An 18,459-nucleotide genomic window follows, 5' to 3' on the forward strand; every position below is an offset into this window, starting at 1 on the left:
GGCGGGAATAAATTGAAGTAAAAATCTATTAAAATGACGTACTTGGGTATCTGAATTTGCATCAACATACACCATAGACTAAATATTTCTTATTAGTGTCAATTAAATCATGAGGGGAGTTTCCACTCCTCATGAACCACACTCTAATCAATATGGTGCTAAGGACTTATCGTGCCAAACAATAATAACCTTGTACTATAGAGCTGGTTAAACCAGTGCGGTATCTAGACAAAATTATTATTATTTATCGACGAAAAGTCAAAATAACCACAATAATTAGAGGGTAAGAGAAAATAAATTTACCAAATAAAGCCAATGGCACATGTTGAGACTTCACCTTCAACTCAAGCTTAAAAGAAAATTAATTACTCATAATTGAACTAGGGGCAAAATGAGAATTTATTAAAATACATAGAAAATACAAGATGGAGAAAGAATTACAGAAAATTGAACTAAAAAATAAATTCAGGGATCCCAAATTAGGGGGGAGCCCTACTTTTTATAGATACAATGAGTAAATTATGGTCATCGGATTAAAAATATTTTGGACGCTCAGGATTACGTCATGTTATCGGTCAATAGTACACGGTTTGACCACGCGGTTTGAGCAGTGAGGCGGCTTGAATAGTGACGTGGTTTGAGCAGTGAGGCGGCTTGAATAGTGACGCGGTTTGGTCGTAAATAATCCCGTGTATATGCATGTACCGTACACACGATTTTTGGTCCACTAACATGCTGCCACGTCACCGATCAATAGTATATAAGATTTTTAATCCAATAGAATCGTGACACATCATCAATCGATGACACATCATCGGTCAGTGTCATGTCATCGTTCTATATATGTGAACAGTGTCGTGAACAATGTCGTGAACAGTAACATGGACAGTACCGTACATGTGAACAGTGACATTTTTCCTTTTATGCTCCTCCTAAGGTTTTCGATTGTCCTGAGTTCAAAAGTGATGTCCGTTTTGCTGTCTGATCTCTCGTTCATTGTGAAATGACCATGATACCCCTAAAACACATAAAATACTTCATTAAAATAAAACACACAATTAAATCACAAGAGACTTAAATACATAAAAGTAAATGTGTTAGTAAGACTTGAAATGTAAAATGATGATTTCTCCTTTATAAATATACACTTTCTAACACTCAATAGGTAACATAAAAGCGGCTAACCAGATTCCAAAAGCGGCGAGCCGATTATCATTAGAAAACACATAACAACTAGTTTTTTAGCTCAAACTATATAAACTCAAATCAAATTGATTTTCAAGCTCCCTAGCAAGTAAAAATAAAAAGCACACAACATATATTGAACTCTCATTTCGCAAATCATTATACATTGAATCATCTTTATTCTTCAATTTGTATATCTATTCTTTAAGAGAGTTTTTATTGTAATCTTTATTTCCTCATAAATTTGTGAGTATACAAGTGTGAGAAACACTTGTGTTTAAGAGATTATGGAGATAATCTCTTGTTGTAAAGGTTTATTGACACTTTGGAAGTCAATTGTAAGCATTTGAAGTCTTGGGAGGATTGGATAGTGAAATCTTCAAGCCCGGTGTGCTTGGAGGCGTGGAAGTAGGCAGGGATTGCCGAACCACGTAAAAATTCTTGTGCTTATTTTCTCTTCCCTTACTCTTTTATTATTGTGATTTATTGAATTTATTATTTTCGATTCTATTAAGGCATTAGATTCAATTATTGTGTGGTTTGCTTAACTTAAGTTTTAAAATTCCAATTCACCCCTCCTCTTGGGTTGCATAACTTGTATTTGATAATATAGTGGATAATTAATATTTCTTAGAATAAACTATTTATTATTATTAATTATTAATATTAAATAGACATAATAATATTTATTTTTAAATAAAGATATTTATAGTAATATTATTAATTCTATGTGAATATAATAATATAATTTTTAAGTAATTTTAAATTTGAATAAATGTAAATTATAATTTTTAATAAATAAACAATACAGATAAATAATATAAATGAATAAATGTAAAATTATTAAATAATATAATAATATAATTTAAATGAATATGATATTATTATTTTAAATAAATATAATATTATTTTATTTTTATTTTTATAAATATATTATATTTAAATGGGAGGGGAAAAAATGAATAAGTGAGAGTGGATATACCCTACACTATAAAAGTGGATGGGACCCATGGAATTAGGATTCTCACTTGCATCCTTAAATAAACTTGTAAATACTTTCACTCCAATAAGTAAACACATGCTTAAAAGACACCATGTTATACTTGTATAATAAGTTATTGAGTTTTTTTCGTGAAAACTATGTGAAGATGAGATAATTAAGGATGACAATTTAACCCAGACCCAGGCGAACCCGAAAAATCTGGGCCGGGTTCAACCCATACCGGAACAAATTAAATTCGGATTTAATTTTATCAATCCGATGTATCCGGGTTCGGTTTCGGGTTTGGGTGAACCCGTAAAACCGTAACCTGGACCCATATATCTTTATTTTAATATAAATTGAAAAATTTTAAAAAAATCAGCCCAACCCACATTCACCGCCTCTGCCAAACATTTTCACTCTCTCCCTTCTCTTCATCAAATCATCGTCGCCACTCGCCATTGTTTCGCTACTTTATTGTGTTCATGTTCATAATCATCAGAGGTGAAGAAGATCGATGAAGAAAGAATAAAAAATAATAAAAGAATACAAAAATAAAAAACCAAAAAAAAAAGAAGAAGAAAAGGAGATTAGAAGTGGCCGCGCAATAAATGAAGAAGAAAGCAAGAGTGGAGATGAGAACAATGACTTGAACAACATACATGATTTTGAAGACCAAATCTCATTTCTCACCTTTTCGGTTTTTCTTAACTTAACCCCACAAAGCCCAATTTGTCATCATCATCACCAAATTTGTCATCATTATATTTGAAAATTGAATTTTGTATGCTCTGTTACCTTTGAATTTATTTCTAATTATTTTATTTTGAATTATTTTCCATTGTTGTTGGTAATAGATTAAAGATGTAGGAGGAATTCAATGAAGAAAAAGAGAAAATCATATCTCTTTAGCAATCATCTGGGTTCTAAACCCGGAATCCAAAAACTTGGATTTTTTCGGGTTGAACCCCGACCAGACCTGGAGTAAAAATATCTAGATTTATTTTCATGTTCGATATTTCAAATTAGGGTTATTATCATTTCACTACTTCAAAAATTAAAAAATATCAAATGACTACAAGAAATATTGTCCCATATCATTTTCCTACTATATCATTAAAAAAATATCATTTTACTATTTTTCTGTTAGTTGACCAGTTAGTTGACTAACAAATTACCAATTTTACCCTTCATGATTAAAAAAAAAAAATACTTGAAGCTTATTTACAACATCAGCTCTTCTACATTTATTTGGTCATCCATGTTTTATTTCCAACATTAGGATATAAAAATGGAATCATTAATAGGGATGGCAAAATCCTCCACAGGTTTGGGGTCCCATGGAGCCCCACCCCAAATGGGAAAATTTTTTAATAATTTTTGGGGAATGGAATGGGGAGTGGGAGAAAAGTAATCCCCAAATTGTTAACGGGGTGGGGTTTGGTATTGCACTCCCCACTCCACCCCCATCCCAATCCCCATTATATATAAATATGTTTTTAATTCTTATTTAATAATTATTATTTTATCAACTATAATGTCAATTAATAATTTTTTTAGTTTTTATGTAATATAAATAGAATATGAATAAAAGAAAACCTTACAATATTTTTCAACTTTAAAACATTATTATATTTTTTTTCTCTTTTAAGGAGCTGCTCTCTTTAAATATTTTTCACTTTTAATATTATTTTAAGATATTGTTTCAAATGTTTAGAGATTTTTTAAAAAAATTTCAATACTTTATAATATGGTAATGATTTTATTTTAAGTCTCTAATTTTTAATTTACTAAAATCATATTTTTATATTTACTGTAAAATAAGTAAATGGGGAATGAGGTGGGGATGAGGGAATCATTTTCCACGTGGGGATTCCCCATCCCCAACCCACTAAATTTATTAGGGAATGAGGTGGGGAATGGAGGTAAAAAATTTTAATGGGGTGGGGAATGGGGTAGGCATCCCCACCCCCACCCCGCTCCATTGCCATCTATAATCATTAATAAGATAAATTTGTAATCCATATATCATAATTCCAACAAAAAGAATTATGTTGGTATTTTGTATCCATTTTTATAAATGGATTATAAATTTGTATTTTATTAGTCAACTAACGGTTGTAACGGAAAAATAGTAAAATGATATTTTTGTAAAGATATAATAGAAAAATGATAGGGGACAATACTTCTTGTAGGGATGGCAATGAGGAGGGGAGGGGAGGGGACCAATCTCCTCGTATCCATCCCCAATATTTTGCGTATGTCCCTATCCCCTCCCCGTTAGAATTAATAGAGAGAATCTACATCCCCTCCCCGAATAATAACAGGGGATCCTCGAGGGTCTCCGATCTCCGAATAACTAATACATTTTTTTGTTTTCGATTTTGAGTTAATCATATTAAAATAAAAAATTCAAATAAAAGTAAAATTCGAAATATATCTTACATTAATATCCATTACAAAAGTCACATACATTAAATTAGTAAGTAACGCAACATGTAAGGGATACAAACTTCTTTTACAAACTATCATGAACAAATTAATAGTTTAATACAAAATTGTTACAAATAAAATCAAATTTAGATTCAAAATTAACATTTTCAATGGTGGCGTGGACACTTTATAAATGTGGACTATTCCCTTTACAGCACAATAGTTAAGTCGGAGTAAATCAAGAGCAAATATTAGATTAGATTAAATATTAAAATTGTGATTCGTTGTGGGCAATTATAATAACATCTAAAAATAAACAAAAAATAGATTTAAATTTAAAATATTTAATGAATATTAAAATTAAAACAAAATTTTTAGTCTAATAGAATCTACCTGGTCTTTTAAATGTCCTAAATAAAAATTTAGGATTTTAATTAGTTAATTAGGCCTAAAAGTTTAATAATATAAATATTTTGATATTTGTTATTTTTACCAATATTTATAATTTTATAATTTAAATTTTATTATTTATTTACTAGTAATTTTAAAAAATTAAAATTAAAATTAAAATGGAGAAATAGGTAGGGGATGGGGATTCCACCTCATCCCCGTTCCCTCCTCGAATTAGAAATTAGGTAAAAAAAATTTCCTATCTCTTCTCCGAATAAGAAATTGGGTATGAAATTATCCTTATACCCGTCTTTGTGGGGATTTTTGCCATCCCTAACTTCTTGTAGTCATTTAATATTTTTTAATTTTTTAAATAGTGAAATGATAATAACCCTTTAAATTACCTTTCGGGTCCGGAATTGAAAATGCTAAATCCGGACCTAGATCCGGATTTTACCATTCCTGGATGAGATAAGAAAACACACGAAATAATTAAAAAAAAAAGGGAAGAAAGAAAAAGGAGTCAGATAGGAGACAAGAAACGATGTCGTCTGAAAGTTTAAACACACAACCAAAGAGAAGTTATTTGGACCGGTCAAAACATGAAAACGGAGTCGGGTCTTGGACATTTTTACCAAATTATTTTCACGTTTTTGCTATAAATTGCAGTCATCATTACCTATAAATATCACTAGGACACACTTCAATCATCATTCTCGCTCTAGCAATATCTCCGCAGACTCCACGAATTCAAACGCAGCCATGGTGTTTCCGTACATGGAAGCTGTCGTCGGTACGAGACATATCAATTCATTTTATCGTTCTTTATTTTTCTTCTTGTATTCTTCTCTTTCTTTAGTAACCTTAAGCGTATTGAAGTTGCAGTCAATTTGTTCTTCGCTTTCTTTTTCTTTCTCCCTTTAGATTCTTTGCGATTGATATATTCTACAAGGCTTTGATGTTATATTTTCTATTTCATTGAGTTTATTCGCCGGTTTTTTTTTCTTTTTCTTTTTCATTTATCAAGTAATCGTGGTATATAAGTAAATTTTAGGGTTTTTACATTATGATTCTGTTGTTTCTTTTGTTTAAAAGTGGGTGATTAAAGAATATTCCTTCTATTTCTAATGAGGAATAGGAGAATTTATTTATTTGTAACCCAAAATGACACAGAAATAGAATTGGGATTCAAGATTTCATTTCTTGATCATTTGGTTCTTTTTGCTGCAACCAAATGGAGGTAAAAGAATGAATAATGGTTAAACTTAGGGTTCTTGTGTGCTGTACTGTAATGATTGATTTTTTTTTTTTTTAAGAATGAGAAAGCTTCCATCTCCTTGAGAGTAAAATGTGGGGAAGACATTTCTTGGCTTATGATTTTAAGGGTTTGAGAGAAGTTTTCTTTTGGATCTTCTCTTCTTTTTTGATTGATACATAGTTGTTTATTTATTTTTCATGGAGCCAAATATGTTACTGTTTCCATGATTCTTGTATTTCTTCTACAGGTTTTATGATATTAATGTACTTTTTTGAAACTTATCTGGATTTGCGGCAACATGCTGCCCTCAAACTGCCAAAACTTCCAAAAACTTTGGAAGGGGTGATCAGTCAAGAGAAATTTGAGAAGTCTCGAGGCTATAGTCTTGATAAAAGGTTTGTCTCTGTCATTTGATTAATTTAACTTGCCCTGCCTATTAAAGCATGTGTTCTTATTTCAGTTTTTTTTTTTCTAATCAATGATTTACGCTGATGCACCTACGCAAACTTCCAGCCACTTTCATTTCGTTCATGAATTTGTTACCATACTGATGGACTCAGCAATTTTGTTATTCCGAATATTGCCTTGGTTTTGGAAGGTAAGTCACTGGTTTACTGTTAGCTGTTTTTGATTACCGCAATCTCACTCTTCTTGTGATCGCAGAAATCAGGAAACTTTCTAGTTTTAGTTGGGCTTGATGCGGAGAATGAAATATTACACACCCTATCGTTCTTGGCTGGTGTTATGTTATGGTCACAGGTGTGTACATGGCATCTTTGTAACTCATAAGATAAATGTCTTTTTGTTTTTGACAATGAAAATCCTTGTTCACAGTCTGTAGTGTGTCTTCAGATATGATAATACTTTTTGAATAGTTTCAAAGTAGTTTGACCTTTCTTATTTTGATTAGGTGCAGTTATGTCATCTAACAGTTCAATGGAGAAAGTTTCCTCGATTTTTCTCTATATTATAAATCTATAAATGTGGGACCATCTTAAATTATATTGGGGTGCACAAATTTGTGACTGAATGCCCTAACCATACGATATTTTTAGAAATCAAAATACCATATGTCATTTCCGCTGATACAAGGCAATTGCTGTAAATGTTGCTCTGTATTCAGTTGTTTCAATGTTCTTTAAATTATTGCAAAGAATGCTTTCTGGTTTGTTCTAGCAGTAGAATACGGAGTCATTTGCTTTTATGATTTCCCCTAAACTAATTTCATTTTCACTCCACTGAACTGGTATTGTTGGTTTGTTTCGAAATGTTGTGCAGCTCACTGATTTGCCTTTTTCTCTATATTCAACTTTTGTGATTGAGGCTCGCCACGGTTTTAATAAGGTTCGTATTTTAACTTGAATCTTCTTTTCACTTTTGTGTCTCATTATTTCCTGGTTAAAAAATTGTTCACTTTGGTATATTTGTCTTATTGCGGATGTCACTAGTGGTAATGTAAAATTTCTCACTGTTTGATGTTTCTTTTGTTTCATATCTCATGTCTTGTTGCTTCATTATATTTTAACTCTTTTTTTCCTTGTTTTGCAGCAAACAATATGGTTATTTTTTAGGGATATGATCAAAGGAATGATCCTTGCTATTGTATTAGGTCCACCTATTGTTTCCGCAATCATCATAATAGTACAGGTATGGACTTCTTCCTTCGTTAATATAACTAGCAATTTATGGCTATCAGTTTAGGAAATTTGGTCTTCATTACTGATTTGAGAATTTTTTATTATGTTAGTTTCTGTTTTCCATAAATGTATTCTTGGAACACTTAAATAGTTATATGCTATGGGCTTCTTTTATTGCTGTGTATTTTTTCCTAACCATTCTAAATGTTCCTTCCGTGATTGCAGAAAGGAGGTCCTTATCTGGCCATCTATCTTTGGGCATTTATGTTTGTTCTTTCTCTTGTGATGATGACACTATACCCCGTTTTAATTGCCCCTCTGTTCAATAAGTTTACTCCTGTAAGTATTTATGATTCTTTCCGTGGTTTATTTATTTGTATAATATGTTTGAATTATTGATCTTTTTTTCTTTGGTTATGATGTGAAATAGCTTCCAGAAGGAGAGCTAAGGGAGAAAATTGAGAAACTTGCTTCCTCCCTCAAGTTTCCTTTAAAGAAGTTGTTCGTAGTTGATGGATCCACAAGGTCAAGCCACAGCAATGTAAGGATTAGATTCTTGTTCAGTTACTGGGTTTTCCTGGTGTTATTTCGTTTTTTCTGATCCAATGTAATTACTTCCATTACCTTTTTGGAGTCTGAAAAGAATTGCATTTAATCTAATCTCCCTAATGTTGATGGATACTTGCACAAACAATCATAATTATTGATTGGCAATGTGAAAAGGATTGGAGATTATCCGACAATTTATAAGATTTTAGCAGTATTGTATTGCAAAATGCTGGCACTTTTGTTTGGTTGGTAAATATTCATGCACTCCAAGTTGGACGTAATTAAAGACTGCACATGTATTGTTTGTCGCTGTCTTTTTCAATTTTAGAGAGATGGAATTTAAGATTGTCATGCCGATTTTCACATTCCCTGCATACTCATCTAAATTTGATTTTTGGTGTTCACGGATTTATCTGTTATGCAGGCCTATATGTATGGATTCTTTAAGAATAAGCGAATTGTCCTTTATGACACTTTGATACAACAGGTAAAGATGTGAAATGGTTTCTTCATCTTTCATATTTTTTAGTTCATTGACAGAGCATAGACATAATTGCTGTGTTTTTGTTTGTTTTGATTTGAATTATATTAACCATCTGCAGTTCACTGGTTTATTGAACTAACTGCTATAATTTGAGATGTTGGTGGAGCGTTTTACTTTCTGTACCATTTCATATATCTAATTCAAATTTGGACAGTTTGGGGATATGGTCACTGTTGATTTATTTGTTGGAACAGTTTCTGGCTGCATCATCTCTGAGTTCAAGGGTTAAATTAACCGTAATTTCTTTCCATTTTATCTGATCTAAGATTCAAAATCAATCTTGTATTGCTTCAAGAGTCATGTTTTATCTTTTTGAATAAAATATATTGAATGATTTCCATTTCTAATCTTATCATTCACAGTTTGATGAGGTCACTGACTACTCTTTCGTCTAACAATTGAAAATACAGCAAAAAGGTTTTTGTTTTTAGCATAGTAGGAGTAAATAGTAAACTGCCTGCCTTTGTCAATCAATTGTCAATCCACGTGCTTCTCTTTACAGTAATGTAGGCAAGTTTGTGCTCCATTATTGCAGTGTTCCATCCTATTGTACATTAGTTAAACCATACACACTTCTCTTTGTAATATGAGAAAGATCTTAAATGATTATGTTCTCTTCTGTAGTGCAAAAATGACGAGGAAATTGTAGCTGTTATAGCTCATGAGCTTGGGCACTGGAAACTTAACCATACAATGTACTCATTCATTGCTGTTCAGGTATGCTAGAGTTTTCTATCAAGGCTGGATTTGAGATCTATACTCATTTGGCTTGGACAAAAGTTCTATTGTACTGTTTGCCTTCAATTAGTATTTTAGAGATTATTAACTGTTTAAAATGAACTCACATTTCAGGGTAGGGGTATAGTTTTTACTCATGTCATAAATTTTGGCACAAAAGTTGGTATCTTTTTCCCTTTTCTTTAGGTTGAAGGTGTTAACTCATCTTCAGAGCTCTAAATTCAGAACAAATCATCAGGGCTTATGAACTGTGAAGCATTTATCGTTCTTATGGAGGCCTTTATTCTTTTTGTTGCTCATCTCTTAGTTCTGCAGCTTACTGTGTTATGTGCATATATTCTTTTCCTGATTCAATAATTACTGTCCTCATTATAACTGATTATGTTTTACTTATCAGGGAGAGAATAAATACGTCATAAAATTGACTTTGATAAGGTTCTTTATTCTCACTTTGGCAGGTTCTTACACTCTTACAATTTGGAGGATATACCCTTGTGAGGAACTCAACAGATCTCTTCCGAAGCTTTGGGTTCGACACACAGCCAGTTCTCATTGGTCTAATCATCTTTCAGGTATTGTTGTCTACGAATTCTACACATCAGTTTATTCAGGGTTTAGGTCTTAAGTATCTTTATGCTTCTCATTTGATATGTGCATTCAGAGGCAGTATGTTGTTAAATTGTGCTCAAGTTTGATGTGGGCATGCTTAATTTATTAAAATGCTCTGCATTATTGCATAAAATGGTTTATTTTTGTAGCAAGTACGTGGTATTTTGTTAAAAATTATGATTTCAGTTGATGCGTATGTCCTTAAAATATTAGGAGGTTGAACTTTGTTCTTTAGAGAGAGAGAGAGAGAAAATGAAAAAAAATTGGAAAACAAAACAATTATTAGAGTTAGCACTGCAAGTAGCACTTGCATTGCTGGTATAACTTCCTTGTTTTGGGTTACGTCCATATTATTATGGCTCTCTCAACGTGTCTATATAGGTTTCTGCAGTTAAGAAAATAATAATGTTTTCCCCAGAAGAGCTTTCTAACAATTTTTCTAACCTTGCTTGCAGCATACTGTAATACCAATCCAACACTTAGTAAGCTTTGGTCTTAATCTTGTGAGCCGATCTTTTGAATTTCAGGTAACTTTTTGAAATGCAGTTTAGTTTGTTGGCTTTACCCCTTCTCTCTTGCTCTCTCTCCTACTTCTTGATCATTTTTTTTTTAATTTTGATGGGGCATCTTTATTTTACTAGATATATTTTTTCTATGTAGGCTGATGCTTTTGCTAAGAAGCTTGGTTATGCCTCTGCTCTTCGTGCTGGTCTTGTGAAACTACAGGTGATCAATCAATATCTTCTTCCTACCATGATTAGAAATTGATTTTTTTTTTCCTTTTACTGTGCCCTGAAACAGAGGAGCACATTCTAACTGCCTGATGTTTAGGAGTTCTGTTGATTTTCTTGTGAAACAGAGTTTTGTTTGATTTTTTTCCCTCCCTGCCTTGTGGTTGGAGCCCATTTATGTAGACTGATAACATCTCACTGATTTGTTTCATTGGGCATAAGGCGAACATGGGACAATAAAATTCCAATTTTTGTTATCGATAAGTCAGTTTGATAATACACTATATGGTTTTAGCCGACACACACTGGTGTTGTAAGGCCTTGTTATATCACAACCTTTTTTTTGTGTATATGGTCAACAGTTCTCTTTAGTTATTAGAACTACAATAAAATGTTACAGAAGATGGGAAATTCTGGGTTTACTGATGGGAACTTTGTTGGTTTTTCAGGAAGAAAATTTGTCGGCTATGAATACGGATCCTTGGTACTCAGCTTATCACTATTCTCATCCACCACTTGTCGAGCGACTGGCGGCAATTGATGAACCTGATAAGAAAGAAAAATGATTTAGGCAAACAGGGATGGCCATCCTAGTTTTTAGTTCATTTTATTACAGTACACAAAGCTAACTAAAATCATGACAGAGCGGCAGCTGTAATATTAGTTTCTGTTGAGTTCGTTTGGAGTATACATTTCCTTTACAATCAGGTACAAAAAAAGCACTTGTATCTCAAGTCTCACTTAAGGGATCTGTTTAATTCAGCTAAAAGAGGAAGTTAAAAGGGAAGGAATTATGAACTTTGTGAATGCATGAGCCCATCATGGTGGTGGGATTTAAAATCTGTCATCAATCGTGATCGTGTTTCTTTCAGCGAGGGAGATATCCGACCTGGATAACATTTTTTTTTAAAATTTAAAATTAAAAAAAAAAATCAATTTCAGGCGAGACTTATTATTATTAAACGAATAGGATGTCATCTGAGGAAATTGAGCGGGTCCATCGAATTTTTGACTTCACTGACAATATGAATTCCTTCTTCAGAACGATAAGAATCGGAATTGTCATTAAAACAATCGAGTTTTCTTCTTTACGTTTCAACACATGAAGACATGTATGGCATGGCATTGGTTTTAAGTCCAATGAAAAAGAGAGAATGACGAGGAAGGAGAAGAAGAATCTCAAGTTACCAAGAAAAGCTTCAAGAAAGCACAACTGTCGTGGGGACAAGGCATTTATCAAATTCTGTACACTTCCTTCCATAATGCTGTTTGCGGGGCATTCCAATCAAACTACCTTTTGTTATCTTGTCTTGATTCAATAGAATATATTATCATTTACGATTCTCAAGTACCACTCGCATTCGCAATTTGCAAATACAGTGGCAATAGTCAATAATCTCATCAACATTCGCAAGATCCAATTGATTGAATAAAAAAATATAATAATAATTAAGCAAAGGCCAAACCACCTTGCTTGTTAAGTTAAGCAGCTCTTTCCCAAGTCTCCCCCGTGGATCCCACTCCCCACACATGACATATCCAGTATGATTTCAGCGTCACTATTACCACCTGGCAGAACCTCTGGCTTCTGTGATCTGTGGAATTCCAATTGTCACCCTAACGGCGTATGGTGAGTGGCAACGCCGCTGATTATCCAGACAACGAGATAAAAGAGGAATTAATAGTGTTCTTATTAAACTTAAATCAAAATATACTGAAATTGAAATGGATTCAAATCGAAATAGGGAATAGAAATTAAAATAAATTATTTATTTTAACCGTATGAATCAAAATCGAAAGGAATTTTATTATCATTAATATATTTATTTTATTTTAAAATTAAAATGAATTATCGTAAATTATTAAAATGACGTTAGTTGATTATTGTTATTATTTATTATAATAATTTTGATTATATTATTATTATTGAAAATTATTATTGTTAAAAATAATAATAATTATTATTATTGCTAAAACTATTATTACTAATATTATTAATTATTAATATTATCATTAATTATTATTAACAACAACAATTAAAAAATAATAACAATAGCAATAATAATATAATATAATATAATAATATTTTATTTGAGGACAAAAGTATAATTATAAATTTAAATAAAGTAAAATGAGAATTTCAAAGAGCTTGATTCCCTACCTCTCTGATGGAATTAAGTTATTTTCCTTAATTCTAAAAATATATAGATCTTATATATTTCATTTTCATTTCACCTCTATTTTAGTATATAAATATACGATCAATTATTTTTTTTTAAAGAAAGTTCTGCCGTTACCGTCAAATGGGGAAATGCGGGCGTGGGCCCAAAAACTCCATTACGAAATAGAAATCGAAGCACATACTCACTCACAGAGTCACAGTCACGGACAGAACATAGGCGTCCCATTAGCGTATCCAACGGCACTTTTTTAAGTTTTAACATTTTACAGAACTCCAGCTAGACAGAAGCAGACAGCTCATTTATGCTCGACAACAACCGGAACGAACGAAACTCTCATCCTCTTGGCTCTTGCCTCACCACCATCACCATAACTCTCTCTCTCTCTCTCTCTCTCCTCCCCATAATTCAATACGAACACACAAGTCTTTCACTCGAAGCCATGCCTGAAAGCCTCTAATTCATTTTCAGTTTCTTCATTTAAATAAACGGGAACAAATATGTCTATGTACGACGCCGCATTTGTGAACACAGAACTGTCAAAGCGGACATCAATTTTCGGGCTTCGGCTTTGGGTCGTAATCGGAATCTTACTCGGTTCACTAATCGTTCTCGCTCTCTTTCTGCTGTCTCTCTGCTTAACCTCTCGCCGGAAAAAACACAATCATCTTCAACAACAACAACAATCCAAACAAATCCTTAACACGCCGCCAATCTCCAAGGAAATTCAAGAAATCGTGCACCATCCGGCACCTGTTCCGGAGATTCAAGTCGACATCGGGAAGATCGAGCACCGCGTGGTGTTTTCTGACAGGGCGTCGAGTGGGGAGAGTAGGGGAACGGGGAGTGCGTGTGAGACGGCGTCCTTTGGGAGCGGGAGCGTGGGGCCCGAAGTTTCGCATCTTGGGTGGGGCCGTTGGTATACGTTGAGAGAACTTGAAGCTGCTACCAGTGGGCTGTGTGAAGAGAATGTTATTGGTGAAGGTGGTTATGGGATTGTCTATCGTGGGATTTTGAGTGATGGTACTAAAGTTGCTGTCAAAAATTTATTAAATAACAGGTACTATTATTATTTTTCCAAAATTGGTTTCTGCTTCTGATCCATGTTTATTTGCATGAAGAAAAAGGAACATATAATTTTATGTTATATTTGGTTGTCAAATTCTTTTTCTGTGATCGTTCCGGTCTATGCTCAATCCTGTTTTTGTTGTTTGTTAATTTTCTCGTGTCAGTTGCAGAATTTGTGCTGCAAAGTTGCCTACTTTTACAAAAATAAAAAGAAAAGATGTTTGCTCATTGTAAACGCCTGAATTGATAACGTAGACTGAAGAACTGTCGCATATTTAGACTATTTGAGTACCGTTGGACCTCTTCAATTGATTTGAGCTACATTCACACTATTTATGTTTGCTGACGTTAGATGGATATATTATCAGGGGTCAGGCTGAGAAGGAATTTAAAGTTGAGGTAGAAGTAATTGGACGTGTTCGACACAAGAATCTAGTTAGATTGCTTGGATACTGTGTTGAGGGTGCATATAGGTACGGATAATTGATTTAATTTATGGCCCGCCCAGATTTTTGGTTGAGGTTGTGGCTTTTGTTGAATGTTCAGAGATGTAATTTGTTTCTTGGTTTTATTTTGTAGGATGCTTGTGTATGAGTATGTTGACAATGGCAATTTGGATCAGTGGCTGCATGGGGATGTTGGGGATGTCAGCCCACTAACATGGGATATTAGGATGAACATCATACTGGGAACAGCTAAAGGGTACCGTAATTTTATGTTCTAAATTTGATTCTTCCCATGTGATTGAATTGCTGCATTCAATCACCATCCGAAGGGGTTTGTTTTCTGAATTTTAATTTATTGTAATTCTTACAGATTGGCCTACCTTCATGAGGGTCTTGAACCAAAGGTTGTCCATCGAGATGTAAAATCCAGTAACATACTACTTGATCGCCAATGGAATGCTAGGGTTTCTGATTTTGGGCTTGCTAAGCTTTTATGTTCAGAGAGGAGTTATGTAACAACCCGTGTGATGGGAACGTTTGGGTATGCTCATTTCATTGTTCAAGTCTCGCCTTTGTTTGTTTATTCTGTTATATATTCTTCTGTCAGTTAGATACAACTCCAGTACAATATAATGCATTAAGCAGCTTTGATTCTTTAAAGAACCAACTATAAATCATTTTTTGTTGGTTTTTGCAGTTATGTTGCACCAGAGTATGCATGCACTGGGATGCTGAATGAGAAGAGTGATGTTTATAGTTTTGGTATACTTATAATGGAGATAATTACTGGGAGAAATCCTGTTGATTATAGTCGACCACAAGGAGAGGTTAGCATTGATATATACATTGTTCTCATTATACCCATTTATTATGTTCCTTTTTGTCTCTGGACCAATGTTGAAAATAACCAAATAATTGCAGGTGAATTTGGTTGATTGGTTAAAAACCATGGTTGGGAGTCGAAAATCTGAGGAGGTAGTTGATCCTAAACTGCCCAAGATGCCTGCTTCTAAAGCACTTAAACGTGTTCTGTTGGTTGCTCTGCGATGTGTGGATCCTGATGCAACAAAGAGGCCCAAAATGGGGCATGTAATACACATGCTTGAGGCAGATGACTTGTTATTTCGTGATGTATGCACTAATTCTCTTCATGATTTATCATGTAACATGGAATAGCAAAAAGAAAGAAAATTCTCTATTAGTGGCTTTATTTCCACGCAATTTGACTAATTTGTGCTTCATTTTGCAGGAACGTCGAATCGGAAGAGAACCTTCAAACTCATATGGTGAAGAGAATCGTGATTTTGCAAGAAAAGTAGGTGATAAACAATTGGGTGAAGGCGCTTCGGATACAAGTGAAGGTGATGGCAGTAGGAACAATCATCGACCAACCATGCGGCGATAGCACCAGCAGAGAATTAGGTGACTAATTATTATCGTCTCCACTTTGGAAAGTTTGCTTTTCTTATTCTATTAGTTAGATTTCTTCTTGTACCTTAAAATCAAAGATACCTATGATTTGCAAATTCTTTTACATATATATTTTTTTTCTTTTTTCAGTTTTACATTCCTCAAATTGGGATGCATTTTGTATAATTTAAAGAATTCTTTCAATCATTCTTACAGGAACTGTATAATTAATGCTCGGTATATTTGTTTGTCAAACAAAAGCTGTTTTAGCAATTTTTCTGTCGTTTTACGAAGAACAAACATAAGTAGTATTGTTCCCCAAAAAAAAAAAAACCCTTTTTATTGAGATTTTACCTACCTATTCAGCTTGATTGTATAATCCTTAAATTTTACATCTAGATATCCATTACTTGGCATGCTTCAGTGTTAAGACTTGTTGGCATCACTGCCAGCCTCTAGAAACAGATGTTAACGGGTGATGGCCCCAAACGCCAGCGACTTTGCTGGAATTTACTTGGTTTACATCCAGCATCAGGACCAACTCCTAAGTGGGACGGCACTGTGAAATCGACCCGCCAGCCAGCTAATAGAATGAAACATCTACATTTGGATGTAGTTTTGCTTATCCTAATTGGACCGGCTGCCAGCTGTGCTGCCCGAATCAGATATTGGAACGGGTCTTGCCATGTTTAACGATCACTGTCAAAAGTATTGCCTTTGGCCCAGAGTTTAACTGAAGCAAGCCGGTTGTTTGTGTTTTGCGTTTGGACCCATCTGTCTCCGTATTCTGTTCTGAAAGCTCGAGTTCCCATTTAGCTATTGGCAGTCTTACCGACTTAACCCCCTGTCAGCTTTCTTTTGGTACTGCGGTGGGACAGTTATAGTTGTCCTCGTCATAGTACTTTTAAATATTTAGCAAACACGCTCCACTGGTTGATTTTGTCGTTGGAACACTTACAATGATTTTATTTTATTTTATTTCGAAAATTGTGTCTAAATATCATATTTATCATATACTATGATTTTTTTTTTTTAAATAGCCTGCATCATTTTACCTCAATATCAAATTGGGCCCGATTCCTAACAATAGTAAACCATTCTTCAAAGCTTGCTAATTGCTTCTTGCTTACACTTTTTCATATTTCATCTGAATTGAGGTTGGGCAATTAAATGTTATAATATTAAACTATTTGGTAAATATTAATTACTATAGTTTGAAAATTAAGTTGATTTGATTTTATACTTATATAATAAAAAATTTATTATATTTTTAATAATTTTAATCAAAATTATTATTTAAAAATTATATTTATTACATACTATTAACTTTTATTTTAATTACAGTTTTTGTCCTACAGCAACTGTAACTTTTAAGTTACAACATCTTAATATTAAATTGGACTTTGATGTATTTTAAATTTGTTTCTTGCCTAACTAGTAGTTATTTGTTTTTAATTTATTCACAAACTTTCATTAATAATTTTTTGTGCCTTATATGGTAAAAGTTTCCGTTGATCAATATTTTAAAATTAAACCATTTCTAAGTTGAGCCAGACTATTGGCATCCTTCAAATATCTTTTAAAATTGTTTTCATGTATTTTACGATTTCAACCTTCGTTAAACACTTAAAATAGTTTCTCTTGCTTAAAACTCTATATGCAACCACAACCACGCAGATTCTTCTTCTTCTTCTTCTTTTTTTCTTTTTGTTGACAACTTTGACACCATGTATCGTCATCAACATTCTTTTCTTTTTTACACTATAGCTTAACTACATTCATTTTTAAAATTTTTTAAATTGAGTCGCAGTAATCATGTAAGGGAGGAAGATGATCATAAAAAAGTGAATTTTTTTTTTTTTTTTGTGGGGTAACTTCATGAAGAGCATAAGAAAATTAATAAGTAAAGGCCGTAGGATCAAAGCTAAAAACAAGAAAACACAAACTTTAATGTAGTATATTTTTTCATTTGATGTATTAAAATTAGTGTTTTTCTATCTTTTAATTTGTTCTTCCCTTACTAAATAATGATTATTTAGTGAATGGCAATTTAGTCAATGGTAATTAATTTAAGGATATTTTTCAACTTCTACTGTAATTTAGTACGTAATATTTACATGTTAATTTTTTTCCAAAATTTTTATTGGGGACATGAGTCACATGACCCATGTGCGTCTCCATTAAGTTCCACTTCTGATAATAATAAAAAAAATCATTTAAATGTACCAGTAATGAAGAATCACATAATGGTACAAATTAAAATGAAATAATTAATCTAAGTATAAAAAAATTAAGAAAT

General features: G+C 32.9%; 2 protein-coding genes across 5 annotated transcripts; both read left to right on the forward strand.

The window, feature by feature from the left end:
• Positions 1-5,655: 5,655 nt before the first annotated feature.
• Positions 5,656-11,843, forward strand: LOC18046629 (CAAX prenyl protease 1 homolog). 2 transcript variants are annotated; one of them, XM_024188683.1, is made up of 14 exons: positions 5,656-5,783; positions 6,496-6,643; positions 6,762-6,846; positions 6,912-7,007; positions 7,527-7,592; positions 7,797-7,895; positions 8,111-8,224; positions 8,316-8,426; positions 8,859-8,921; positions 9,603-9,695; positions 10,175-10,288; positions 10,781-10,852; positions 10,986-11,051; positions 11,506-11,843. In XM_024188683.1, the coding sequence occupies exons 1-14, from the start codon at positions 5,753-5,755 to the stop codon at positions 11,620-11,622; spliced, it is 1,275 nt and encodes a 424-aa protein (XP_024044451.1). In that variant the 5' UTR covers positions 5,656-5,752; the 3' UTR covers positions 11,623-11,843. The 2 variants fall into 2 exon arrangements, with proteins under 2 accessions (XP_024044451.1, XP_024044452.1); XM_024188684.1 differs by lacking the exon at positions 8,859-8,921.
• A 1,603-nt stretch (positions 11,844-13,446) lies between these two features.
• LOC18046630 (probable serine/threonine-protein kinase At1g01540) lies at positions 13,447-17,106 on the forward strand. Of its 3 annotated transcripts, none has more exons than XM_024188482.1 (8): positions 13,447-14,296; positions 14,673-14,777; positions 14,884-15,006; positions 15,121-15,291; positions 15,448-15,577; positions 15,672-15,881; positions 16,000-16,172; positions 16,560-17,106. In XM_024188482.1, the coding sequence occupies exons 1-7, from the start codon at positions 13,737-13,739 to the stop codon at positions 16,153-16,155; spliced, it is 1,455 nt and encodes a 484-aa protein (XP_024044250.1). In that variant the 5' UTR covers positions 13,447-13,736; the 3' UTR covers positions 16,156-16,172; positions 16,560-17,106. The 3 variants fall into 3 exon arrangements, with proteins under 3 accessions (XP_024044250.1, XP_024044251.1, XP_006444971.1); XM_024188483.1 differs by having other exon boundaries at positions 16,656-17,106; XM_006444908.2 differs by lacking the exon at positions 16,560-17,106 and having other exon boundaries at positions 16,000-16,420.
• Positions 17,107-18,459: the final 1,353 nt, after the last annotated feature.

The sequence above is a fragment of the Citrus clementina genome, unplaced genomic scaffold, assembly GCF_000493195.1.
Source record: "Citrus clementina cultivar Clemenules unplaced genomic scaffold, Citrus_clementina_v1.0 scaffold_3, whole genome shotgun sequence".
NCBI lineage: Eukaryota > Viridiplantae > Streptophyta > Magnoliopsida > Sapindales > Rutaceae > Citrus > Citrus x clementina.